General features: G+C 43.7%; 1 protein-coding gene across 1 annotated transcript in view; it reads right to left on the bottom strand.

The window, feature by feature from the left end:
* Window positions 1–22987, bottom strand: part of trpm4a (transient receptor potential cation channel, subfamily M, member 4a) — a 35717-nt gene that overhangs the window by 1327 nt on the left and 11403 nt on the right. The window contains exons 4-25 of the mRNA XM_068724827.1: window positions 21973–22153; window positions 21201–21370; window positions 20318–20495; window positions 19715–19779; window positions 19011–19250; window positions 18724–18826; window positions 17883–18001; window positions 17185–17487; window positions 14405–14506; window positions 13879–14007; window positions 13517–13646; window positions 10205–10350; window positions 9914–10026; window positions 7825–7932; window positions 7676–7722; window positions 6385–6617; window positions 5981–6096; window positions 4766–4898; window positions 4255–4429; window positions 3639–3804; window positions 3329–3510; window positions 2525–2657 (exon numbers count right to left, since the gene is read on the bottom strand). Coding sequence (XP_068580928.1) covers window positions 2525–2657; window positions 3329–3510; window positions 3639–3804; window positions 4255–4429; window positions 4766–4898; window positions 5981–6096; window positions 6385–6617; window positions 7676–7722; window positions 7825–7932; window positions 9914–10026; window positions 10205–10350; window positions 13517–13646; window positions 13879–14007; window positions 14405–14506; window positions 17185–17487; window positions 17883–18001; window positions 18724–18826; window positions 19011–19250; window positions 19715–19779; window positions 20318–20495; window positions 21201–21370; window positions 21973–22153 — 3272 coding nt within the window. The remainder of the gene's footprint in view (window positions 1–2524; window positions 2658–3328; window positions 3511–3638; window positions 3805–4254; window positions 4430–4765; window positions 4899–5980; window positions 6097–6384; window positions 6618–7675; window positions 7723–7824; window positions 7933–9913; window positions 10027–10204; window positions 10351–13516; window positions 13647–13878; window positions 14008–14404; window positions 14507–17184; window positions 17488–17882; window positions 18002–18723; window positions 18827–19010; window positions 19251–19714; window positions 19780–20317; window positions 20496–21200; window positions 21371–21972; window positions 22154–22987) is intronic.

Raw genomic sequence — 22987 nt, 5'->3', positions numbered from 1 at the left:
GATACACTTGTCAGTGGACTAACACAGTAATGAAGACGCCGTTTATAAAACACATGACATTTCTGACAAACATTATCTTTCATTGACCCTTTATGAATCGGCTGGAAAGGAGTTTTCCCTGGGGAACGAGAGTATACGCGACTGCGAGTTGCTTTCGGGATGTCCCTGACTTTGGGTACTACGAACATGCCACCCAGAGACTCCAGCCAGCTTGGAGTCTCTGGGTGGCATTCTGGAAAGGGCAGCGACTGGGGACTCTATAGTTCTGCTCAGGGACTTCAACTCTCATGTGGGTAACGATGGAGAAACCTTGAGGGGGGTTTATTGAGAGGAACGGCCTGTCTAACCCAAGTGGCGCCTAGTTGTTGGACTTCTGTGCTAGTCATGGATTGGCCATAACAAACACCATGTTCAAGCACAAGTGTAATTGGTACCAGAACACTCAAGGCCGAAGTTCTACGATCGACTTTGTGGTCATATCATCAGATCTGCGGCCATATGACTTGGACACTCAGGTGAAGAGAGGAGCAGAGCTGTCAAATGAACACCACCTGGTGGGGAGTTGGATCAGATCGTGGGGAGGCTGCAGTCCTGGTTAACCCAAGCGTGTGGCGAGAGTGAACTGGTGACATCTGTCTGAGGACCCTGTCCACGAGGTCTTCAACTCCCACTTCCGGCAACATTTCTTGTGCATCCCAGGAGTGGCTGGGGGCATGGAATCAGAGTGGGCCATGTTCAAAGCCTCCATTGTGGATGCGGCTTCTAGGAGCTGTAGTCGGAGGGTCATCAATTCCAGTCGTGGCAGCAACCTGAGAACCTGCTGGTGGATACCATCTGTGAAAGAGTCCATCAAGCTGAAGAAGGAGGCCTTTCGGGCCCTGGGTCACCGGAAACGGCAGACCGGTACCTGTTGGCCAGAAGGCCTGCAGCTGTGGCGGTTTACCAAGCTAAAAACCCAGGTGTGGGAGGAGTTCTGGGAGACCACGGAGAAGGACTTTTGGTTGGTGTTGGAGAAAAAAATAACTTTTCGAATGATCTTTTCTTATTGTTTAACATACAAGGTTCTGTGAAGTCTGTGGCTCCTGTGTGAACTCTCTTCACACTTGTTATGTCAGATGTTCCTCGTTTAACAGTCACTGTGACCTTCTGTAAGGGGCGATTGTATAGCTTACTAAACATCAAGATGATGTTTGCTTGTGCGGAAGGGCTGAAGAACGAGTTCAAGACATGCCACGTAACTTTATGCAAATAATTCTGTGTCAGCGCACTTGTGCTCTGACACAGGCTGTGTTCAACAGGGGAGGAGAACTGTTGACATGGACTGGGGAAATTGTTGCGCGGTGGAAAGAGCACTTTGAGGAACATGTCTTTGAGGAGGAGGCAGAGTTTGAAGTTTGAAGACTCGGGGGAAGACTCATCCATATTCCTGGCAGAGGTTGTTGAAGTACTCCTCAGCAGCAAGGCACCAGGGGTGGATGAGATCTGCCCTGAGTTGCTGAAGGCCGTGGACATTGTTGGGCTGTCTTGGCTGACAAGCCTCTTCAGTGTCGCATGGAGGTCAAGGACAGTGCATCTGGAGTGGCAGACCAAGGTGGTGGTTCCCATTGTTAAAAAGGGGGACCAGAGAGTGTGCTCCAATTATTGGGGTATCACACTAGTCAGCCTCCCAGGGAAAGTTTAATACAGGGTACTGGAAAGGAGGCTCAGACCGATTGTCGAACCTCAGAGCCAGGATGAGCAATACGGATTCCGTCCTGGCCGTGGAACAGTGGACCAGCTCCTTAACCTTGCAGGTATGTTGGAGGGGTCATAGGAGTTTTGCCCCTCCAGTCTACACATCTACATTCCGACCGAGTTGGACATGCCCGCAAAACCTCTAAAGGGAGGCGTCCAGGAGGCATCCTGATTAGATGCTCAAACAACCTCAGCTGGCCCCTTTCAAAGCAAAGGATCAGTGGCTCTACTCCCAGCTCCCTCCGGATGTCTGAGCTCCTCACCCTATCTCCAGGGCTAAGCCCAGCCACCCTACAACGGAAGCTCAGTTCAGCCGCTTAAATCAGCTTTCAAATCCTTTCAGTCACTACCCAAAGCTCATGACCATAGGTGAGTAAAAGGCCCCAGGGTAGACCCAGAACATGCTGGAGAGATGACATATCTCGTCTGGCCTGGGAACGCCTCAAGGTTCCAGAAGAAGCTTGAAAGTGTTGCTGGGGAGAGGGACGTCTGGAATACCCTCCTAAGCCTGCTGCCCCCGGGATCAGGCCCCGGATAAGCGGAAGTTATTGGATGGATGGATGGATGGATGATATTTTTAGATATTAGTTTACATAAAAGCCAGTACCAATATATTTAATAATTGTATGCTGATGTATTGGCTGGGTTCTATATTTCACATTTCTTTTGTCAGTCAAATATAATTGTATATGATGAATGGTCAGTTCTAACCTTGAGAATCAAAATAGCTCTTACACATTCATATTGTTTAACATTTCCCTAATTCACAACAATAGCAGATGCAACTTACTTGACAGATGTACTTTTAATTCGTACTGTGTCGCTTTCCCTCTGCCGCTTATTCTGAGCTGAGAGGTGGTTTTCTTTCTGGATAGCCTCCCACGTGTTGAGGCAGCTAGCCTTCTTGCCCCGCAACTCCAGAACTGAGGACAGAGAAGATCAGTAAAGTAGCTGGAACGAGGGCAAAAGCAAAAAGCACACTTGCATGCACATCCTAAAAACAGGATCACGTGCTATGCCTGTGAGCCATTTTGGACAGATGCCTAAACCATCGCAACTGGATCCTGTCAATGTAAAGGAGCATGGTTCTGTTCTGAGTTCTAGTTACCTGATCGTCTTATAAAGCCCAATACATGACAGGACTAATTCCCGGATTTTCCCAGACAAAAACAGGCTTAGCACCCCTCCTGTTCTGAGCTAGTAGACTAGCTCGGAATACAGCTGGTATATATAAGTTGCTCTCCTTGAACAGAGAATTAAAAACATAATTGCTGACAAAGTGAATCGTGGTGGAGCCTCGTATCATCTGACAAACAACTTGACATGCTACCAAGAATGCGAGAGACAGCTCTCTGACCAACTGGCCTGGCACCCCAAGACACAGCTGTAGGGCCTCTTCAAATTAACCAAACACATCTAGACTGAATGAGCCAACTCCATGACCTACCGAGCAGTAGCGCAAGAGGTAATTCATGCCAAACGGTACATGTGTCCCAGCCTTTTGCCTTTTTGTCTTACTTTTTCTTTACTGCTCCCTGCTAAATGCTTGTCCTCCTTTCCCTCATATCCCCTGTCTTCATGCTTTACTTCTCACCAAAGTGTTTGCTTTTGACTGAGGGGATCTGGTGGTAGAATCTCTTGATGAGAAGGTTGAGGTGTGAGATAATGATGAAGGGCGGTGCCAGACAGGGTCTTGAGTGGTACTCCTTAATCAGGTTGTAACGCTGAAACTTCCAATAGGTGTCACTGTGCTCCTGTACCTTTGAGAAGGTGTAGCTGCAATATACAGAGAGAAATTATTTCCTACTCTATGCTGTACAACATATAACATATCATGTTTGGAATCTGTTTAATCAGAAGAACAGCACTGGAACTGAAGAAAATCATTAGAACTGCAACGGTACCTGAACATAGCAATGAGTAGGTTGACCAGTACTATGTTGGTAAACAGTAGGTAGATGGCAAGGAGGATGACAACCAGCCAGTTGGAGTAGGTGCTCAAGCAGGGCTCCTCTCCTGCTTCAATGAGTGTGACGTTGTTCGTACAGGGTACTTTCACCAATTTATCAACTAGATGGAAAAACAACGAAGAGGTCCTTAACAACATGCGGATCTATGCAACCCATTTACAAGCACCTTAAAGTGTAACATCCATTTTAACTGTAACATAAATTAACTTGAACTTTCATCCATCTATCATTATCTTTAGCCGTTTATCTTGCTCGTGGTCGCAGGGGGGCCGGAGCCGATTCCAGCTAAAACTGGGCGGGGGGCAGGCTACACCATGGACAGGTAGCCAGACTATGGCAGAGCTGACACTCAGAGACAGACACCTACGGACAATTTAGAGTCATCGATTAACCTAGGCTACATGTCTTTGGACAGTGGGAGGTGGCCGGAGAACCCGGAGAGAACACTTGCTGATACAGGGAGAACAAGCAAACTCCATTGACATTGAGGGAACCAAAGGCCATTGTGCTAGACAGATATGGACGGGTATATTGAGACTGAGTCGGTCACCATCCATTTCATGTATAGGTATTTGTCCATAGATGTGCAGGTATGGTCTGTAGAACACTCGGCGGAATATCCAATCAGGGCGCGGATCATACGAGTAAAGGAGGGCCTGATTGGCCACTCCATAAGCCAAGAGCCACACAGCCAGAAAGAAGAGGAAGAAGAAAACGTCCTTCATCTGCGGGATGCAAAGAGAGACCAGAGATGGATGATGTTATAGGATTAGCCATGTTGTGAGGTCATGAATAGGACTTTGTCATTTCAATCATATTGACTGTTTCTAGTACATTATATGCACTACCATCAACCACCATTATTAACAACAAATGGAGGGTGAGCATCACAGGAATAACATTTAATAGCACTACATACAGTAGATCTTTGTAAAAGTGTTTTCAAGAAACCCTAACTTCTAGTGAAACAACTCTTTGTATGTCTGATGTTATATTTCACATGGCATTTTCATTCATGTGTGTAGCCCACAGGTTGTTGTGCGAGTTTTGTGTGCATTCACCATTTTGCCAACGATGATGGTCTTGGGCCCAAGCTGTTTGTGGACGGCAAAGATATGGATCAGACGTAGTGTGAAGACCATAAAATCTATGGACATGATAGCTCGGCCAACATCATATGACCAGGGAAACATTCTGGAAAACAAAACTAGGTAATAAGTCACGCAATATAATCACCTTTATTATTATTATTATACAACCAGATAATGAAGAAATAAACATATTGACATGGTCTCTGCTTGTCCTCCAGCCTTTCATTGTGTTTCTCTGGGTACCTCCCAAGTCTCTTAATTGTATCCCAGTTTCCCTCACGTGGAACCCCAGCGAGGAGAGAGGAAACAAGTCCTTTCCTCACATGTGAAGCGTCATGTGAAGCGTCATGTGATGCGTCATGTGAAGCGTCATGTGAAGCGTCAACTGAAAAACCGTCATGTGAAGAAGCGTCATGTGAAGAAGCGTCATGTGAAGAAGCGTCATGTGAAGCGTCATGTGAAGCGCCATGTGAAGCGTCGTCTGAAAAAGCGTCATCTGAAGAAGCGTCATGTGAAGCGTCATATGAAGCGTCATGTGAAGCGCCATGTGAAAAAACGTCATGTGAAGAAGCGTCATGTGAAGCGTCATGTGAAGCGCCATGTGAAGCGTCATGTGAAAAAGCGTCATCTGAAAAAACGTCATGTGAAGAAGCGTCATGTGAAGCGTCATGTGAAGCGTCATGTGAAGCATCATGTGAAGCGTCATGTGAAGCGTCATGTGAAGCGTCATGTGAAGCGACGTCTGTTTCTGATGCATTATGTTTTGATTCTTTTAATGCTTTTATGTGAAGCACTTTGAATTACCTTGTTGTTGAAATGTGCTATACTAATAAACTTGCCTTGCCTTTTGTTGTTCAGTCTACAACGAACATTTATTTAAACCAGACGGTGAATCAGAAAACTAATCAAATATAAAGTTTAATCTGTGATCTGTCTTCACTCTGGTATGAAACTCCAGTGATGTTGAGAACATCTCATCATCTAATCAACTTCTGCAGTACATCAACCCTGGCTTCCCTCCCAGTCTACTTCAGATTGTTCCATCTCCTACAGTGCTAGCTACGTTCTTAGGACAAAGTAGATGTTGTGAGACTTCCTGTGTTTTTTAGTTAATATTCCGTTTCCTTGGACTCAGATCTCCCCCTGGCTCCACAGTTACATTGGTCAGGGTGTCAGAGGAGTCACCTGCAGCACACAGCCAAAGTGAAGAGAATGATGGCTGTGAGGTCACACTTGTTCCACACATCCTGGATGTAATTCCTCATCCTCTGGAGCACAAAGGTGCTGCCCACAAAGAAGGTCTGTCAACCAGATAGAGAGGAGTCACATTAGTATGTGGATCTGTGCAGTGTGCAGTATGTGTCAGTGAGAGAAATATGTGTTTTAGGTCAAGTGGTCACAAGTTAGCGTTCAAACTGATGGGGTGTGTTTCCTCAGGTTTTGAAGAGAACATGAAATACAATCCAGTTTGAGTAACAGATGCATAAGTTTGAAGACTTATCAGACACCGAAACACCGCAGAGCCGATTATAACTATTGTAACAGTAGAACTATGTGGCAATATCTGTGCTATTGTCTTAGAAACCAACCTGCCGAATCTCTTCACACACGAAGGTGAAAACCCAAAAGTAAAGCACAAATTCCAGAGTGGACGGGCCGTCAGGGGGCGGGGGCTTGAAGTCCACCAAAAGAACATAGGCAAACAGGTAGAGGAACAGGAAGTACATCAGCACGTTGCCAAGGAACGAGGTAACAGGGCTAAACCAGAACTGTCTCCACCGTGACACAATAAATGGTCTCTTGGAGTCGGATGGCAAAGGGTCTGAAGTAAAGAGAAGTAAAATAATGAAAACAGGAATGATTGAAAGATGTCAACAAGTCATTGAAAACATATTAACAAATACACTCAGTGGCTAACACAAACATCTGTTTTTCAATATTTAAAGGGTAACTTCAGTATTTAAACACGGACCACATTTCCTCATGTCTGTGTATGTGAGGGAGGAGATGGAGGGAATATAATATAATAGTGTAATGTAATATGCATGTAATATAATGTAATATTAACATTAAAGTTATTCAGGAAATTAAAATACTGTTTAATACAGTGTGTAAACTTAACCTGGCTGTTAGACTACATGTTGCCTTTGTTGCTCTCCACATGTGCTCCATGTGGAGGAAGATGGAAGGGAGACTTATATAGGTATAGGTAATACTTATAGGTATTATACAGAGATGTATTACTCAACAACAACACCTACGGATAGATTGAAATGGTTTATCGAGTAAAAATGTCTTGAAAAAGATCAAACATGGTGGATTATTAAATACAAAAATGTAATCGATATTGAAGGTGAGGAAGTAATACAAATATTAAAAAACAAAAACCTCTCAGAGAGCATCAGAGATGTCCACTGGCTCATATCTGTCAACAGTTTATCTATCATGGACTGTTACAGAGCTCGAGAGGTCTGGTCCTTCAAGGCCTCGGCCTAGTTTTACATGTGAATTATGAATCTGTTATGTAACTGGTTGTCAGCATTACATGTGTGGAAAACCAGATGTGTGGTGGTAATAGATCAGACTGTTATAGACATGGTAATAAAACACATACTCACTGAGCTCAGGAGGACTCTGGATCAAAACCAGACCCTCCCGTGGCACAAGCTGAGCTTTTGATCCGTGCACACAGCACTTTGTTTGTATCTGTACCGGTTTTTATATATTATGCAACATAATCATTTTAAAACAAGATTGTCTGTATAAATATAATTTTATAAGTACACACAGTTATCAAATGTACAAATGTGGACATGCAACAGAGGGGTACAGTAGCCACTGAGTGTGAGCACCAAAGGGGGGACAGTGATCCAAACCCACCGTTCAGGTTCTCTTTCAGAGTCCTGAACTCCTCGGCTTCTTCCTCACTGTGACCCCAAACAAAGGAGAAGGGACTTTTGTTACAACTGAGAAGGAAAACCGTCATACAACACTATCTGATTCATGTTATGTTATATATTTGTATTTACTTTTGAATAATGTCAGCGAGGGAGAAGACGGTGGCATCATTTCCATTCAGACTGTCAGCGTCTCTGCCGTGGTGGACCTCCACAGAATTGTCCTCCTCCTCTTGTGCTCTGAAACATGAATGCACACCGCAACCTGACATGTTTTCTGTTCTTAGCAAACCATTGAAATTATGAATTAATTCAGAATTTAATTTAGTAGTCCCCCTTGTTTGATTAATGCATGCGATTTAAATGATCAAATCGAATCCTTTCCTTCTATAATATGCCCAAAGACCCGTAACTGAACTGAACATTTTCTACCCACGAGTGTCTATTAAATAACACGTGCGCTGCATCCTATTTATCTTTCTTAATAAGAAACAATAAACACAATCGTAGTTCTCTTTTTGACACTGTAGCTAAACTCACTCAAAAACACCCGTATGTTAGCTGCTTGCAACTGCAGCTTTCTAGATTTTCTAGATTAGATATGAAATGAGTTCCTCTCCAGCTACTTCTGTATGATGTGCGTTGCAATAATCACATGTGGGATCCCAGTTAGTCTCTGTTCTTACACATTTTGAGACTATCTTCCCTAATCATTGTCTAAGCTGATGCTAGCTTCTAAACCAACTAGCTGCCTCCTCAATCAGCTAAACATATTAACAATTTATGGCCATTTCTGAGAGCTGCCATTCTAATTATTGTTAATATGTCAATTAAGAACCTAGTAGCTTTAAGACTGCGGTGGTTAAACCTCTATTTAAGAGCTTACACCTTGATCCAGGTTCTTTGACTCGTCTGAGACATTCCATTCTTTTCAAAAGCACTGGAAAGAGTGGTGTCTAAACAGCTCTCAGCCATTTCAATAGTCATCTTCTTTAGCCCTTCAGTCTGCTCCCAGGACCTGCCACTCTGTGCAAACTGTGTATACTAAAGTCGTAAATGATCTTTTCCTTTATATTGATAAAGGAATATCAGTGGACTGGAAAATCGACTTGGTGTCTCTGGCTTGGCTCTCACAAGGTAACAATCTTACTTAGCTATACGACTACAGTGTGTTTTCTATTGCAATATTATATACTTTTTTCCTGACGTGAAATACGTAATACCACAGGGCTCTGTTCTTGACCCCATGCGCTTCTCTCTTTACATTTCACCTCTTGGCCAAATTATACACAGTCATGGAATTATTTTCTGCTACTACGCTGATGATACTCAGCTGTATGTTCCTGTCAATGCAGATGATCATTCCCACGATATTCAATCTGAGGACAGGAACACTTCATAATATACAGCCTGTGACTTATAGTGTAGTTTCCCATACGATATAATATCGTTGAGTCAGTTGATATAAAATACTTACTGGTTCCTACTGGTACTTAAATGTAGGTTTGTGTGTCCCTTCTGTGTACCTACGGGGTTATTTCCCTGCAGGAAGATACTGATCACCGCAGTTTACTCTAAGGATAGACGGCAAAACCCATATGAGGCAAATTTGTGTCTGTGTTTGGGCTATTTATATAAAGTTACCTGGGATCTTATGACAAGTACGGTTTAGAAAATACTTCTATTGATAGACAGTGAGGAGACATTAAAAAAAAACATGGAGATTGCATTTTAATCCCATTTTTGCTTTAAAAAAAGCACAACACAAACCAAATATATGAGCCCTGAAACCAGGATGGAGCAACCCGTTCCTGTTCCCAAAACGTCAAGTACCGTAGCTTGGTCAGTACCCCTCAGCGTCTGACACCAGCGCACGAGGCACCCTTCAGTGTCTGCGTGAGAGGCTTTATAATGACTCTGTGTGAAGTAATCCGCAGACCTGACGTAGTTTAAATACAGAGAAAGTGCAAGTAGGGTGGATGTGAGGGGAGGCTGGATGGGTCAAACAACACAGGAGGCTGCTGTTCGTGTCTGGTGTGAATTATTTTACCATAGTTCAAGGGGTTCCTTGAGAGCCATAGTTTGAAGCTTAGGACTTATTGATCAAGCTGCTGTATTTGACAGTGAGGATGTGTTGGATGGAATCCCATTACAACACAAACTCACAAATACATTTACACAATAATTGCTCAGCATAGCACAATATTAACAAAACACTGACCTGAAGCTGATAAGGTCTGTGTAGATGAGAGGGGGCAAGAAGAAGGTGAAAACCAGTTTCCAGACCTCAGTGCTCCTCTCCATGTCACCCCACCAGATCTGAGACAGCAGGGACTACAGAAAAGAGCAGCCCTGTCACCACAACAGCTACCAACCAACATTACACTCACTGACGACGTCTATTTCTACAATGTGCATATAGCTCTCAACTGTCATTGGACTATTCAATGCCTGGATTGAGCCTTTACAAGTCTGTTCATTCCTACTGTTGGCAGGAGAACAGCATCTCTACCTGAACACCATCGTGGCTGAAGAACAGGCGGGCGTCAGCCGCGGTGGCCATCTGAAGGCACGTAGCTCCGCCCCACACCGAAGACTTCCTTATAAGGAGAGTGAAGGAGCAACTCTCGTTGCTCTGGTAACACTCGCCAAATACATCTGAACACACAAACAAAACAGAATACGCAGAATGAGACCATTCATTTCTCTTCTTCATAAGGGCTGGAGATAAAGATTGCTTTTCAGGGAGTTATCTTATCTTTCTCTTTATTGTAGGGGGTGGGGGGGCATTTTGTGTATTACATTACAGTCATTTATCAGACGCTTTTATCCAAAGCGACTAACAATCCAGTATCTATCTACACACCGTAGACACAGCTACGGGAGACATTTTGGGGTTAAGTGTCTTGCTCAAGGAGCGGGAGGATCGAACCGGCGACCCTCTGATTAAAAGGCGGCCCTGCTCTCCACTTAGCCACGGTCACCCCCGTTTTATTACAGACAATAGAGGCATGACAGGAAATGATGAAGACGGAGATACAACGAAGATCCTACCAAACTCAAACCACAACCTTAAGCCATAGAGACGCCCTGGTCTTTTCTCTAGAGTCCAATTTAAGTCTCAAGCCTTTGAACTAGAGTCCAATTTAAGTCTTGAGTCTTTGAACTAAAGTCCAATTTAAGTCTCAAGCCTTTGAAGTAGAGTCCAATTTAAGTCTCAAGTCTTTGAACTAGAGTCCAATTTAAGTCTCAAGACTTTGAACTAGAGTCCAATTTAAGTCTCAAGCCTTTGAACTAGAGTCCAATTTAAGTCTCAAGCCTTTGAACTAGAGTCCAATTTAAGTCTCAAGACTTTGAACTAGAGTCCAATTTAAGTCTCAAGCCTTTGAACTAGAGTCCAATTTAAGTCTTGAGTCTTTGAACTAAAGTCCAATTTAAGTCTCAAGCCTTTGAAGTAGAGTCCAATTTAAGTCTCAAGTCTTTGAACTAGAGTCCAATTTAAGTCTCAAGACTTTGAACTAGAGTCCAATTTAAGTCTCAAGCCTTTGAAGTAGAGTCCAATTTAAGTCTCAAGACTTTGAACTAGAGTCCAATTTAAGTCTCAAGACTTTGAACTAGAGTCCAATTTAAGTCTCAAGCCTTTGAACTAGAGTCCAATTTAAGTCTCAAGTCTTTGAACTAGAGTCCAATTTAAGTCTTGAGTCTTTGAACTAAAGTCCAATTTAAGTCTCGAGCCTTTGAAGTAGAGTCCAATTTAAGTCTCAAGTCTTTGAACTAGAGTCCAATTTAAGTCTCAAGACTTTGAACTAGAGTCCAATTTAAGTCTCAAGCCTTTGAACTAGAGTCCAATTTAAGTCTCAAGTCTTTGAACTAGAGTCCAATTTAAGTCTCGAGTCTTTGAACTAAAGTCCAATTTAAGTCTCGAGCCTTTGAAGTAGAGTCCAATTTAAGTCTCAAGTCTTTGAACTAGAGTCCAATTTAAGTCTCAAGCCTTTGAACTAGAGTCCAATTTAAGTCTCAAGACTTTGAACTAGAGTCCAATTTAAGTCTCAAGTCTTTGAACTAGAGTCCAATTTAAGTCTCGAGTCTTTGAACTAGAGTCCAATTTAAGTCTCGAGCCTTTGAAGTAGAGTCCAATTTAAGTCTCAAATCTTTGAAGTAGAGTCCAATTTAAGTCTCAAGTCTTTGAACTAGAGTCCAATTTAAGTCTCAAGTGTTTGAACGAGAGTCCAATTTAAGTTTCAAGTCTTTGAACTAGAGTCCAATTTAAGTCTCAAGTCTTTGAACTAGAGTCCAATTTAAGTCTCAAGTCTTTGAAGTAGAGTCCAATTTAAGTCTCAAGCCTTTGAACTAGAGTCCAATTTAGGTCTCAAGCCTTTGAACTAGAGTCCAATTTAAGTCTCAAGCCTTTGAACTAGAGTCCAATTTAAGTCTCAAGCCTTTGAACTAGAGTCCAATTTAAGTCTTGAGTCTTTGAACTAAAGTCCAATTTAAGTCTCGAGCCTTTGAACTAGAGTCCAATTTAAGTCTCACGCCTTTGAACTAGAGTCCATTTAAGTATCAAGCCTTTTAACTAGAGTCCAATTTAAGTATCAAGCCTTTTAACTAGAGTCCAATTTAAGTCTCAAGTGTTTGAACGAGAGTCCAATTTAAGTCTCAAGTCTTTGAACTAGAGTCCAATTTAAGTCTCAAGTCTTTGAACTAGAGTCCAATTTAAGTCTCAAGTCTTATCAAAATTTCACTACATGACAGCTATGGACCCTACCATTGCTTCCTTCATAGTGTCCCCTGACTAAGCTCTAAGGTTGGAAGCCAGGTGCCCTCGACCCCATAGCAGGTGACAGACAACCTGCTTTCTAATGCCTGATTTATACTCCTGTGACTGTGTGCCAATGCGTTCCATGCAGGTTGTTGTGGGCACCTCTCATGCGCCAGCATGTACTTTTTTTGCTTATTTGGAGCCACGGTTTTCAAATCATTTGTCGGGTGGTGTTTTATTTGACAGGTGTGATTCAATGGTTCCTTATAAGTCTGGCCCAACACAACTCCATAACTGAAAGTAAAGTTATGGAAGAATGGGATAATGAGGAGGAACTCGGGTGCTTAGTTGTTACGGATCTGAGTTACTTATTCGAAAATCCCACTTCCTGGCTCTATCAAAATTCTGCGTCTACAGTGCCTGACACATAGATTTCTTTGTTTCAGACTTGCAGTCACCCTTGTCAGAGTCCCAGTGGAACCGCGGGAGCTATTCAGACGCTCACAGGTGCTCAAGTGGATTGTCCAAGCTAATCAGACCAGGCAGCAGGTCACTTGGAGTCTTGCGAGAAACCTTTCAAAACATTCTGCAGGAATGATCTTGTGGATGATACCAGAACTTATGTTTACTTTATTCAAGAGGGAACAAAGCACATAAATGAATACGAGCCACCATGTAAATGTGCCATATTGACCCATGCAGGATCATTTCCATCCACAGTCCCTGGCAGGTGGATGGTATTAAAAAAACAAGAGCACATATAAGCACAGACAAAGCTGTAAGTACGTCCATAACTCTCGCTTTAAAAAGGAATAGGAAAGGTTACCGCTCCTGAAAAAAACACTCATCATTGATGCAGTGAAGAACCTCTTAGAAGCAGCCTCCAGAATCGAGGCTTATCACTTTCTCTTTTCACAGGGTGATACTCCGAGGGGAATTCACTGCAAGTTAAATTCTTTTATTTATTGTAAACTCTGATTATTTCTGTGCAATCATTGAGTTATGAGATTAAGGCATTTACGCTACATTGGCTCTCCATGCAGAGAACAGAGTGGTCTGACTCACCGTGTGCCAGGTTCTCAAACGTCTGGGCCAGTTCCTTCATGGCTAGCTTGGTCTCAGTCTCACTCTCAATCTTAGAAAGCTCCCTCAGCATCTTACTGCCACCCAGAGCGCTCAGCACCGACTCCCCTGCCTGACAAGGAAACAGAAAAACACGGTGCCAATAATCGCCTGTTCAAATGAAAACAAATCTGATGACCTCAGCGATGTTTACTGTAGTGTACTAATGTTTCTCACAGCACCTTAGAATGTCATGTGTACTCATGTTGACAGTGTCATTTGAAGACAGCCAATTCCTTAAAACACACACACACACACACACACACACACACACACACACACACACACACACACGTGAGTCTCACCATCTCCCAGAAGTAAACAGCCATTTCACAGCGGTTCTGCAGGACGGCCCAGATGAAGAGGGCTGACCAGGGGGAGAGGCAGCGCTGGTCCCGGTACATACACTCCCCCAGCAGCATCTTATTGACTTGCTAGACAAGACACGACAAGACAAGACACCAGTGAGGGAGTCAGATCCAAAGAAATAATTTCTCTATATCACATCATCTATTTTGAATTGTGCCAGCAGCTTTTTCTGATGTTCTCAGTGACTTTATATGTAGTGAAAAACACGTTTTTGTTTGAATCCTCTACAAGAAGATGTGCACTTTTAAAAAGGTTAACTAAAAAGAGTACTCCAACAAAACCAGAGCTATCCCCTCCCTGAACTGTTAAAACCTGGAGTACCATCATTCTGAAATGTAGAGGTGTAATGTAGTCGGGAGCCTCTAGCCTCACACAGAGATGAAACGCTCACTTCTTTTCATTCTCACTACTTTATTTCAAACTGCAAAAGCAACAAAAGGAGAGAGTTTCCAACCCACTGACCCTGAGAGCCTTCCTGGTGCTGGTGCTGGGGTTCAGGCCCAAAGGTCCGTAGTAGAAGGGCTGACAGACATCCCCCAACAGGTCCCACAGCAGGCGGGATACCTGCAGCATCACCAGACAATTCACTATACTGTATACAGAGCAAGGGTGCTTTCGAGTTATTACATTTGACATAAAGCAAAACACGAAAACAATTGCAGTTCACTGTGTTTCAAAGGTAGTTCAATCCAACGTGAGAGAGAGTCTGTTTACATCAGATCACAATCAGAAGGTTGGTGGAAATGAAGAAAAGGGAAACAGGTACACATAATGATCAGCTGGACACTGCTACATTCAGTGACTTCTCAAATCACTCTAGTGACTTAAATACTTTAGTCAAATGTCTGAATAACTTAGTGTAGAAACATTAGTCACAAGTCTCACTGAATGGTGTGGTGAGAAACACGGGGGAGACTTTGTGGTGACGTATGACCACCATCTCTCTGAGCTAAACACCTGTTGAGCTCACTTTTATCTTCTCCACAAAGAGTCAGCTGTAAAGTCTGCCCTGCGGTAAATGGACTGTACTTTTCTAGTCTTCTGACCACTCGAAGCGCCTTCACATTACATGTCATCATTCACCCAGGCTACATCCCAAGTCTCTTAATTACATCCCCGTTTCCCTCACTTGGAAACAAGGAAATATTTTCAAGAGATATGAGACGTCCTTTCCTCAGTTGTGTCACGTGAAGTGACGTCTGTTTGTGATGACCTCTGATCACATCTGATCACATCTGATCACATCTGATCACAGCTGATCACATCTGATCACATCTGATCACAGCTGATCACAGCTGATCACATCTGATCACAGCTGATCACAGCTGATCACAGCTGATCAGCTGATCACAGCTGATCAGCTGATCACAGCTGTCAGTCGGCTTTAACAGCTGGAGAGACTTTTGGTAGTTTGTGTCTGTTCACATGATCACTGTACTTCATAATAGTCACTAATAACAGTAGAGGTGTGTTCTCTCTGTAGTCTTTAATAAACTGTGTTCTGTTTATGAGCACAGGATCCACTAGGCAGCCCCCTCCTGTTCACGCTGCCACCCCAAACTGAACTCTGTTGGGAAGTTTGCAGACGACACTACCATCATCCCCAGAAATGAGTCAGATCATCTCAATATCAACGCACACAGAAGGATTCACTAATGTATTTAGTGATTTAAATAGATCATATATTTCCTAATCATTATATATCAATACAAACAAAATCCACATAAAACATAAGATTCACAAATATATTTCTGATGAACACAAATATTTCTTGTTTTAAATAAATGTAATACATTCATGTAATAAATAGAGATCCACACAAAAGTATTTAAAAGGATTTGAAACGTTCATCAAACACACATTTGGCTGTTACATTTCAGGCTCGTCTCCTCCAGCATGCGTAGCAATAGACAAAAAGATATCCCACGAAATCATGTCAACACAAGCAAACACGGAACCGTGCTGATTATGTCACTGTCTATTCCTAAACCTGACCAAGCAGTTTTGTTGCCTTAACCTGACTGAGTTGTGGGAATGAGTGGAAAGAAATCTCCAGGAAACGACTCAGACATCTTTGGTGAAATGGTCCAAACATCTGATTAGTGCACCTCTGACTAGAGCTGAAACAACCACACATGGGCAGAAAAGGATGTCCAGAACAACCCAAACAAAGTGATAGAGCAACTGAAATGAAGGCTACATCCACGATGGTGAAGGAAAGACCGTTATCTAGCAAACAAACATATAGCTACGCTGACGAGAGTGATTACTGACAGTGGCAGGTGAGAGGCACAGCAGTGGCAAGCCTGTGAAAGCACATGATCACGATTATCAATATGTCAGCTGACTTAGTCTGGCATACTGCGTACAACAATTCCTTTTGGTTTAGATAAACGTTGAGGTCAAGTTCATGTCAACTTTTACAGAGGAGCAACAGAAACACTGCAAACTGGCATGAGGGCTCTATGGGGGTTAATTAAAACAACCAAGAACCTCGTTGGTACCCATCTCCTGAGCTTCAGGGATATTGGTGACTGCAAAGGAGCCCAAAGAACACTAAAAGACAAAACCCACCCAGCCACAGCCTGTTCACCCTGCTGCCGTCTGGAAGCATCAGCTGACGTACCAACGGACACCAGGAACACCAGGAACACCAGGAACAGCTTCTGTCCTCAGGATGTGACATTCCTCCAGCATATAACACAGTTTTGCTTTTTTACATTACATTACAGTCATTTAGCAGACGCTTTTATCCAAAGCGACTTACAATTCAGTATCTATCTACACACCGTAGACGCAGCTACGGGAGACATGCTGGGGTTAAGTGTCTTGCTCAAGGACACATTGACATGAGACTAGCAGAGCAGGAGCCGGGGTTCGAACTACCGACCCTCTGATTGAAAGGTCAGAGGATCTGACTGCTCTCCACTTAGCCACGGCCAACCCCACCTTTTTGTTTGCTTTTCTTATTTAGCAAAATGAGACTACAAGACGTGGCGTGACCCTGTTGTAAAATGAAGCCTGTGATACAGCATCATTGTGACTAAAACGGCACTGAATGGTATTTAAATAAAGTAAAAGAAAGACATTAGCAGCCTCAACACCATCACTACACAGTAATCATTAACATGACGCTAACACTACCATCCACTCACCTACTGTACGCCACTAACAGTATAATCAAACCTGCTATCTATCGGTCTTATAGGCTCCTTCCCCCATCCTCAGCTACTCTTCCTCACCTCATACAGGTTGAGCTCCATTGCTGAAGCGGGTCCAGTTAGTGCACTCTGTAGACGCTTCAGAGGTACCGTCCCAGCTCCCTGCAGGTTGGGCAGGGATCCAGCCAGGCCCTGCCTCTCGCTCAGACTCCTCTGGAGCAGCATGTAGGCCAGCGAGGTGTCTGACAGTGAGCCGTACAAGCTCTCCAAGCGCCGGTATGTCAGGTAGTCCAGAATATTCAGTCCATTCTCGCAGAAGAGACGCACAAACTGGGGCTTGTTGTTGATCAGCGCGTCCGTCATGGAGTCCTCGAGGTCGTCGTACTTAAAATACGAATCACCACAATCAACGTTATGTGATTACAGCATGCAGAGATACATTTCCAACCACTTTCTGTAGCATAGCCCCTGGGTTGTGTGCTGTCCAATGCATTGAGTGAAAGAGAAATGAAGGTACTGCCAAACCCAGATCAACTACGCTGTGTGTTGCTCTGATCAACACTTCTACTAACGCACCTCAATGTCACACATCGAAGTCACTTCACTTAACTCCAGGAGGCAGGAAGGAAGAATCTAATGGCTCCAAATACTAGTGAGGCTTTGAACATTCTTTGTGTTCCTTATATCTATATTCCATGCCGGGTGCATAATGTATGTAATGTGAAATGACTGTAATGTAATGTATCCGTCGTGTATTTGTCATTAGGTTTGACTCTGACCTTCCAATGTATGTCTCCGTTGAAGAGCTCCGTTTTGGCGATGTCCACTCGGTTCCAGGCCACGGCTAGTTTTAGCTCCTCAGTGTACTTCATGGCTTCACTGGACACACGTTTACTAGCTTAACACGAACACACACAAAAACACACGCAGAGCAACATTTACATGTGCTGTACAACAATGGAGACTGCATCGATTGAATTGGACAGCGTTGTGATTTTTGGGGTTTTAGTGTGAGGGCTGTGTGGGGGTGTAGAAACGGTGTCACACACTGGGGAAGGTAAAGGTCTAGATAAGGCTGATGTTAAATACCTGGAGAATATGCAAAGACACACCAGGAATGTTACCAAACATTGTCTACATGGTTATATGGATATGTACGGAGCCTCAAATGTGCCTCAGGATCTCACAAACCTGGTATTCAAATCTAAAACAGCTATCTTTTATTAAACAAACTCAAAGTTACACAAAAAAAAAGGCTAACAGCCTTAAGATGTTTACATTGCTGCCAAAAATAAGATGCCCCAGCCAGTCTAGGCCTGATGAAAGGTCTCAAATCCCGCCTCTATTCCGTCCTTCTCAACTGTTGCACATCCCTCTTCAGCTGTCTTAGCAAAGCTTATTGTCCAGCTCATCTAAAAGGTTGCATGACAGCAATCCTAATATTTCTAAATTGGCTCCCCATTGAAGGTACTTGTGATCGTCATCAGCTGTCAGACAGCTGTGTACATTAGAGGCATGAGAGGTCTATTGCAGCCCCATGACATCAGCAGGGCTCGGAGCATTTCATGACATTCTGCTCTTTTACAGTGCAAATATACATGTGTGTAAATATTGACTTACCTCTAACAAGAGCTTTGAGGATAACTATATCAAAGTCATCAGAACCCTCCTTTTCCCCACAGAAAACCGTAATGAACTCTCTGTTCTGATAAATACTCAGAGCCTAGAAACACAGAGGTAGTGACAGAAAATGATGTTTCATTTCATACATCTCACATATGTGCAGAAGCACACGGACTCTGGGCAGATCAAATAGAACAGTACTGGATGATCTGAAAAGTGGTCGGCATCATCTTATTCAATTCTACCATGAGCATTGTTAGACTTATTAGAGCGGACTGACTCACCCTATCCACCAGTTTCTCCAGCTCAGCTGCAGCTGGGAAGTATCTCTGAACCTTGTCACGGACCTTGTCGCGGAGCTCCGCGCCGGGACCCTCAGCAGCCTCCCCCTCTGCTGGAGGAGAGGAGGTACTGAGGGAAACAGAGGACAGAGTCTCCAGCAGATCACTGATAAAGTCTGCAGCGGGACCAGAACCAGCAAGAACCAGCCAGGGCGTAGCTTTCTTCAGAGAGACATCTAAGCGCTGAGCCAGGGAGAAAGGTTCACAGAATCACTGACAGGACATGTTCAAACATGCAGAACCTCATCAGCATGTCAGTGAGATGGATATGTGTGTGTTTATAAACGGACAAAAATCATATGCCATGAAATATTAGACATTGCTTTATAATCAGTGGCAGAACTGTTCACAACAACATACAGAGAGACAGAGTGCTGCTGAGGTCAAGCAGACTTTAAACTACTGATGATCTGTATTTTGATGTTTGTTTTTTTTACGATGCCAGCATTTCAAATTTCTGAATCTTTTGAAATTTGAAACTCAGCAAAAAAGTTCAGAGCAGATCTATGATGGAGGGATTGCCTCCATCGTAGATGTGAACATTGCGATGGCTCAGCCGACGGCTAGTCGCTAACGGCACAAACAACAGCAACCGTGCTAACGGAGCTGACGGTGTAGGGGTGGGTGACGTGTGACAGTTTCCTCACCTCCAGCATATTGGCGTCTCCTGAGATGAGCATGCACAGCACTGGGATTTCTATACTGCCACTACCTGTTATTGACCCAAGATGAGAAGTTAGAAGAAAAAGACAGAAACATTAAGCAAAGAAATGAAATCTGAAATATCATCTCTCTCTCCCATAACATCAAACAGTCATTTAGCAGACGCGTATATCCAAAGAGACTTACAATTCAGTATCTATCTACACACCGTAGGCATGGCTACGGGAGACATTTTGGGGTTCAGTGTCTTGCTCAAGGACACGTTGGAGGAGCCGGGGATCAAACCTCTGACCCTCTGATTGAAAGGTGGCCCTGCTCTCCACTTAGCCACGGGCACCCAACAACCTCTCCAAAACTACTACCTTCAGCAGTAGAGGGCAGGCAAGTACTTCACACCGTCAGCCCTCATCATTTCCTCACAAGTCCCTTTCAGACTTGCACCTCACTTTCAATTTCATGGCAACTCAAGATATCATGTTTGAAAGACAGGCAAGCAAAATGCTTCAAAACTACGTGAGTGGAATATAAATGATCTGAAACTCAAAACATGAAGGGGCTGCGTTTAACATACTCTGTCTCTGTCTCACCCCAAATGCCAGTGCGCTGATGGGAAATGTAGTTCTCCAGACTTCCACAAAAGGCTGTCTCTCCCCCTCGGCGGCCAACGCTACCGTCATCCACCAGCAGGAAAGCCTGGCAGTTGTTGTCCAAGCAGCAGGAGTCGCGCGATGTGTTCTGGACGTAGTATCGAGCCGGGAAACTGCCCTGCAACCAGACAACACAGAGGCTCATGTGAGTGAGTTCATGTCCACAGAGAGACGGAATCTTCTCCGCTGATCTGAGCTCCATCAGCCACACATCCGCTCAACCCTACTGCTTGAAGTGATTCATGACACTCAGAACTTATGGAATGTTTCCTCAGTTATTTTTCTGGAGTTACTCCGTTTGAAGGCAGATTTGTTTCAAGAGATGATGATCCATCCCCTCTTCTCTCCACTTCATGTTCTCTATGTGCTCTCACTGAAACAGCATCACTACAAGAGTCTCCATCAAGTCGGTTTGGTAGGAAATACATTAGGAATCATTTTGATCTGCCCAAACAAGGATGGAGTCTTGAGTACTTACTCTTACTTTATGATTCCCACAAGATGTGGAAATAAGATCGAATCATGAAATATATACTATATATATATATATACATATATATATATATATATATATATATATATATATATATATATATATATATATATATATTAGTGATTTAGTGGTGAGTGTTGCTCTTTTACTGTGGGTTACAAAATAACAGGAAACAAATAATACTGTCTCATGTAAAATAGGGTGTAGACCTTTGAGACAACTTGAGGCACAAAGACTGTCTTTTGGAGTGAACCTTGTGACAAGAGGTGCAGGCTGTACAGTGGACCACCTCAGGACCAGCTCCTGGTTTGCATACTGCCTGATGAGTACCTGGGCATTGACAAGCTGCTGCCTGTTGTGCACCAGGCCCCAGGGCGCCATCCCCACAGCAATCACTTTCTTCTTGGAGATAGCTGGAGCCGCGGCCCCGTGGTCCCTCACCGCCTCCCCCACACAGCGGGCCACGCCTTCCCTCAACCCCCCCGTCAGGATCCACGCCCCTGAGGAAGAGCAGTGAGGTGGTACACATGAAATCTGCTTTCCAGTTACACGGCATACAGTGTATATATATATATATATATATATATATATTCCACATTGAGAGGATATTTCTCCACTTCATCTATTTCTGGATAATGTTCCCCATTCGCTGACTGTAACACGCTCAGTTCCCTCTGCTCTGCACTCCTGGAACAGCCTTGCTCTTAATGTCAGGAGGGCCCACCTCTTAACTCAAAGGCTATTCGGATTGTTTGCGTTTGATAATTGAAATCCCAATAAATTAAATAATGAACTAATCGATATATATTCAGCCATAATCAAGCGACAGACGCTCGTCTGTGTTTGTTAAATGTTCCGAGCCACATGATCTTCTTTGAACTAGAACAGAGCTGAGCCACCGATGATGTTATGAGTGACACCACCACTACTCTGGTATGAATCTTCTGAGTGTGCAGTAACGTTGTTTAAGCGTAGTGTCCATTATACAACAAGATCACAACAACAAGACATCAACCAAACAATGTTCTACAATTTCTGAAGTTTTCCTACAAAATGGTTCCAGTTCGGGTTCTCATAGGTTTCTATTGACCCGGGTTCTTACCTGTGCTCTGTGCCGCCCTGACCAGCCCGTTCCTCAGGACGTCTCTCACCCATGTTTTGATCTTCTCATGGCCTTCACCCCCCACCACCGACACCACTAAGTTGGGTAGAGGCAGGCCCCAGTGAGCCGTCATCAGGGTGTAGACAATCTGAGGGGATGTGTCACATGACAGCCGCAGAAACTAGACAGACACAGAAATGCATTTATCAAAGCATTTCCAATGATTCAGACAAAGACGTATTCCAACAAGACATGTTAACATCATTCATATGGTTTATCATACTTTAATGTACATGAGAATTACATCTGTATGTCCAGAGGGCCACCACAGGCACCACTCCATCCAAGGACACTAGTGAACTAAAGTTCATGATTTGGTTTAAATTGTGTGCGTGTGTGTGTGTAGATGAGTGTGTGTGTGTGTGTGTGTGTGTGTGTGTGTGTCTGTGTGTAGATGAGTGTGTGTGTGTGTGTGTGTGTGTGTGTGTGTGTGTGTGTGTGTGTGTGTGTGTGTGTAGATGAGTGTGGGTAGGAGTGTGTAGATGAGTGTGTGTGTGTGTGTGTGTGTGTGTGTGTGTGTGTGTGTGTGTGTGTAGATGAGTGTGTGTAGGAGTGTGTAGATGAGTGTGTGTGTGTGTGTGTGTGTGTGTGTGTGTGTGTGTGTCTGTAGATGAGTGTGTGTGTGTGTGTGTGTGTGTGTGTGTGTGTGTGTGTGTGTGTGTGTGTGTGTGTGTAGATGAGTGTGTGTAGGAGTGTGTAGATGAGTGTGTGTGTGTGTGTGTGTGTGTGTGTGTGTGTGTGTGTGTGTGTAGATGAGTGTGTGTAGGAGTGTGTAGATGAGTGTGTGTGTGTGTGTGTGTGTGTGTGTGTGTGTCTGTAGATGAGTGTGTGTGTGTGTGTGTGTGTGTGTGTGTGTGTAGATGAGTGTGTGTAGGAGTGTGTAGATGAGTGTGTGTGTGTGTGTGTGTGTGTGTGTGTGTGTGTGTGTGTGTGTGTGTGTGTGTGTGTGTAGATG

The sequence above is a fragment of the Cebidichthys violaceus genome, unplaced genomic scaffold (assembly GCF_023349555.1).
Source record: "Cebidichthys violaceus isolate CVI_PGR_0920_01 unplaced genomic scaffold, fCebVio1.0.p SCAF_32, whole genome shotgun sequence".
Taxonomy (NCBI): domain Eukaryota; kingdom Metazoa; phylum Chordata; class Actinopteri; order Perciformes; family Stichaeidae; genus Cebidichthys; species Cebidichthys violaceus.
This window is presented reverse-complemented; position numbering and strand designations above follow the sequence as displayed.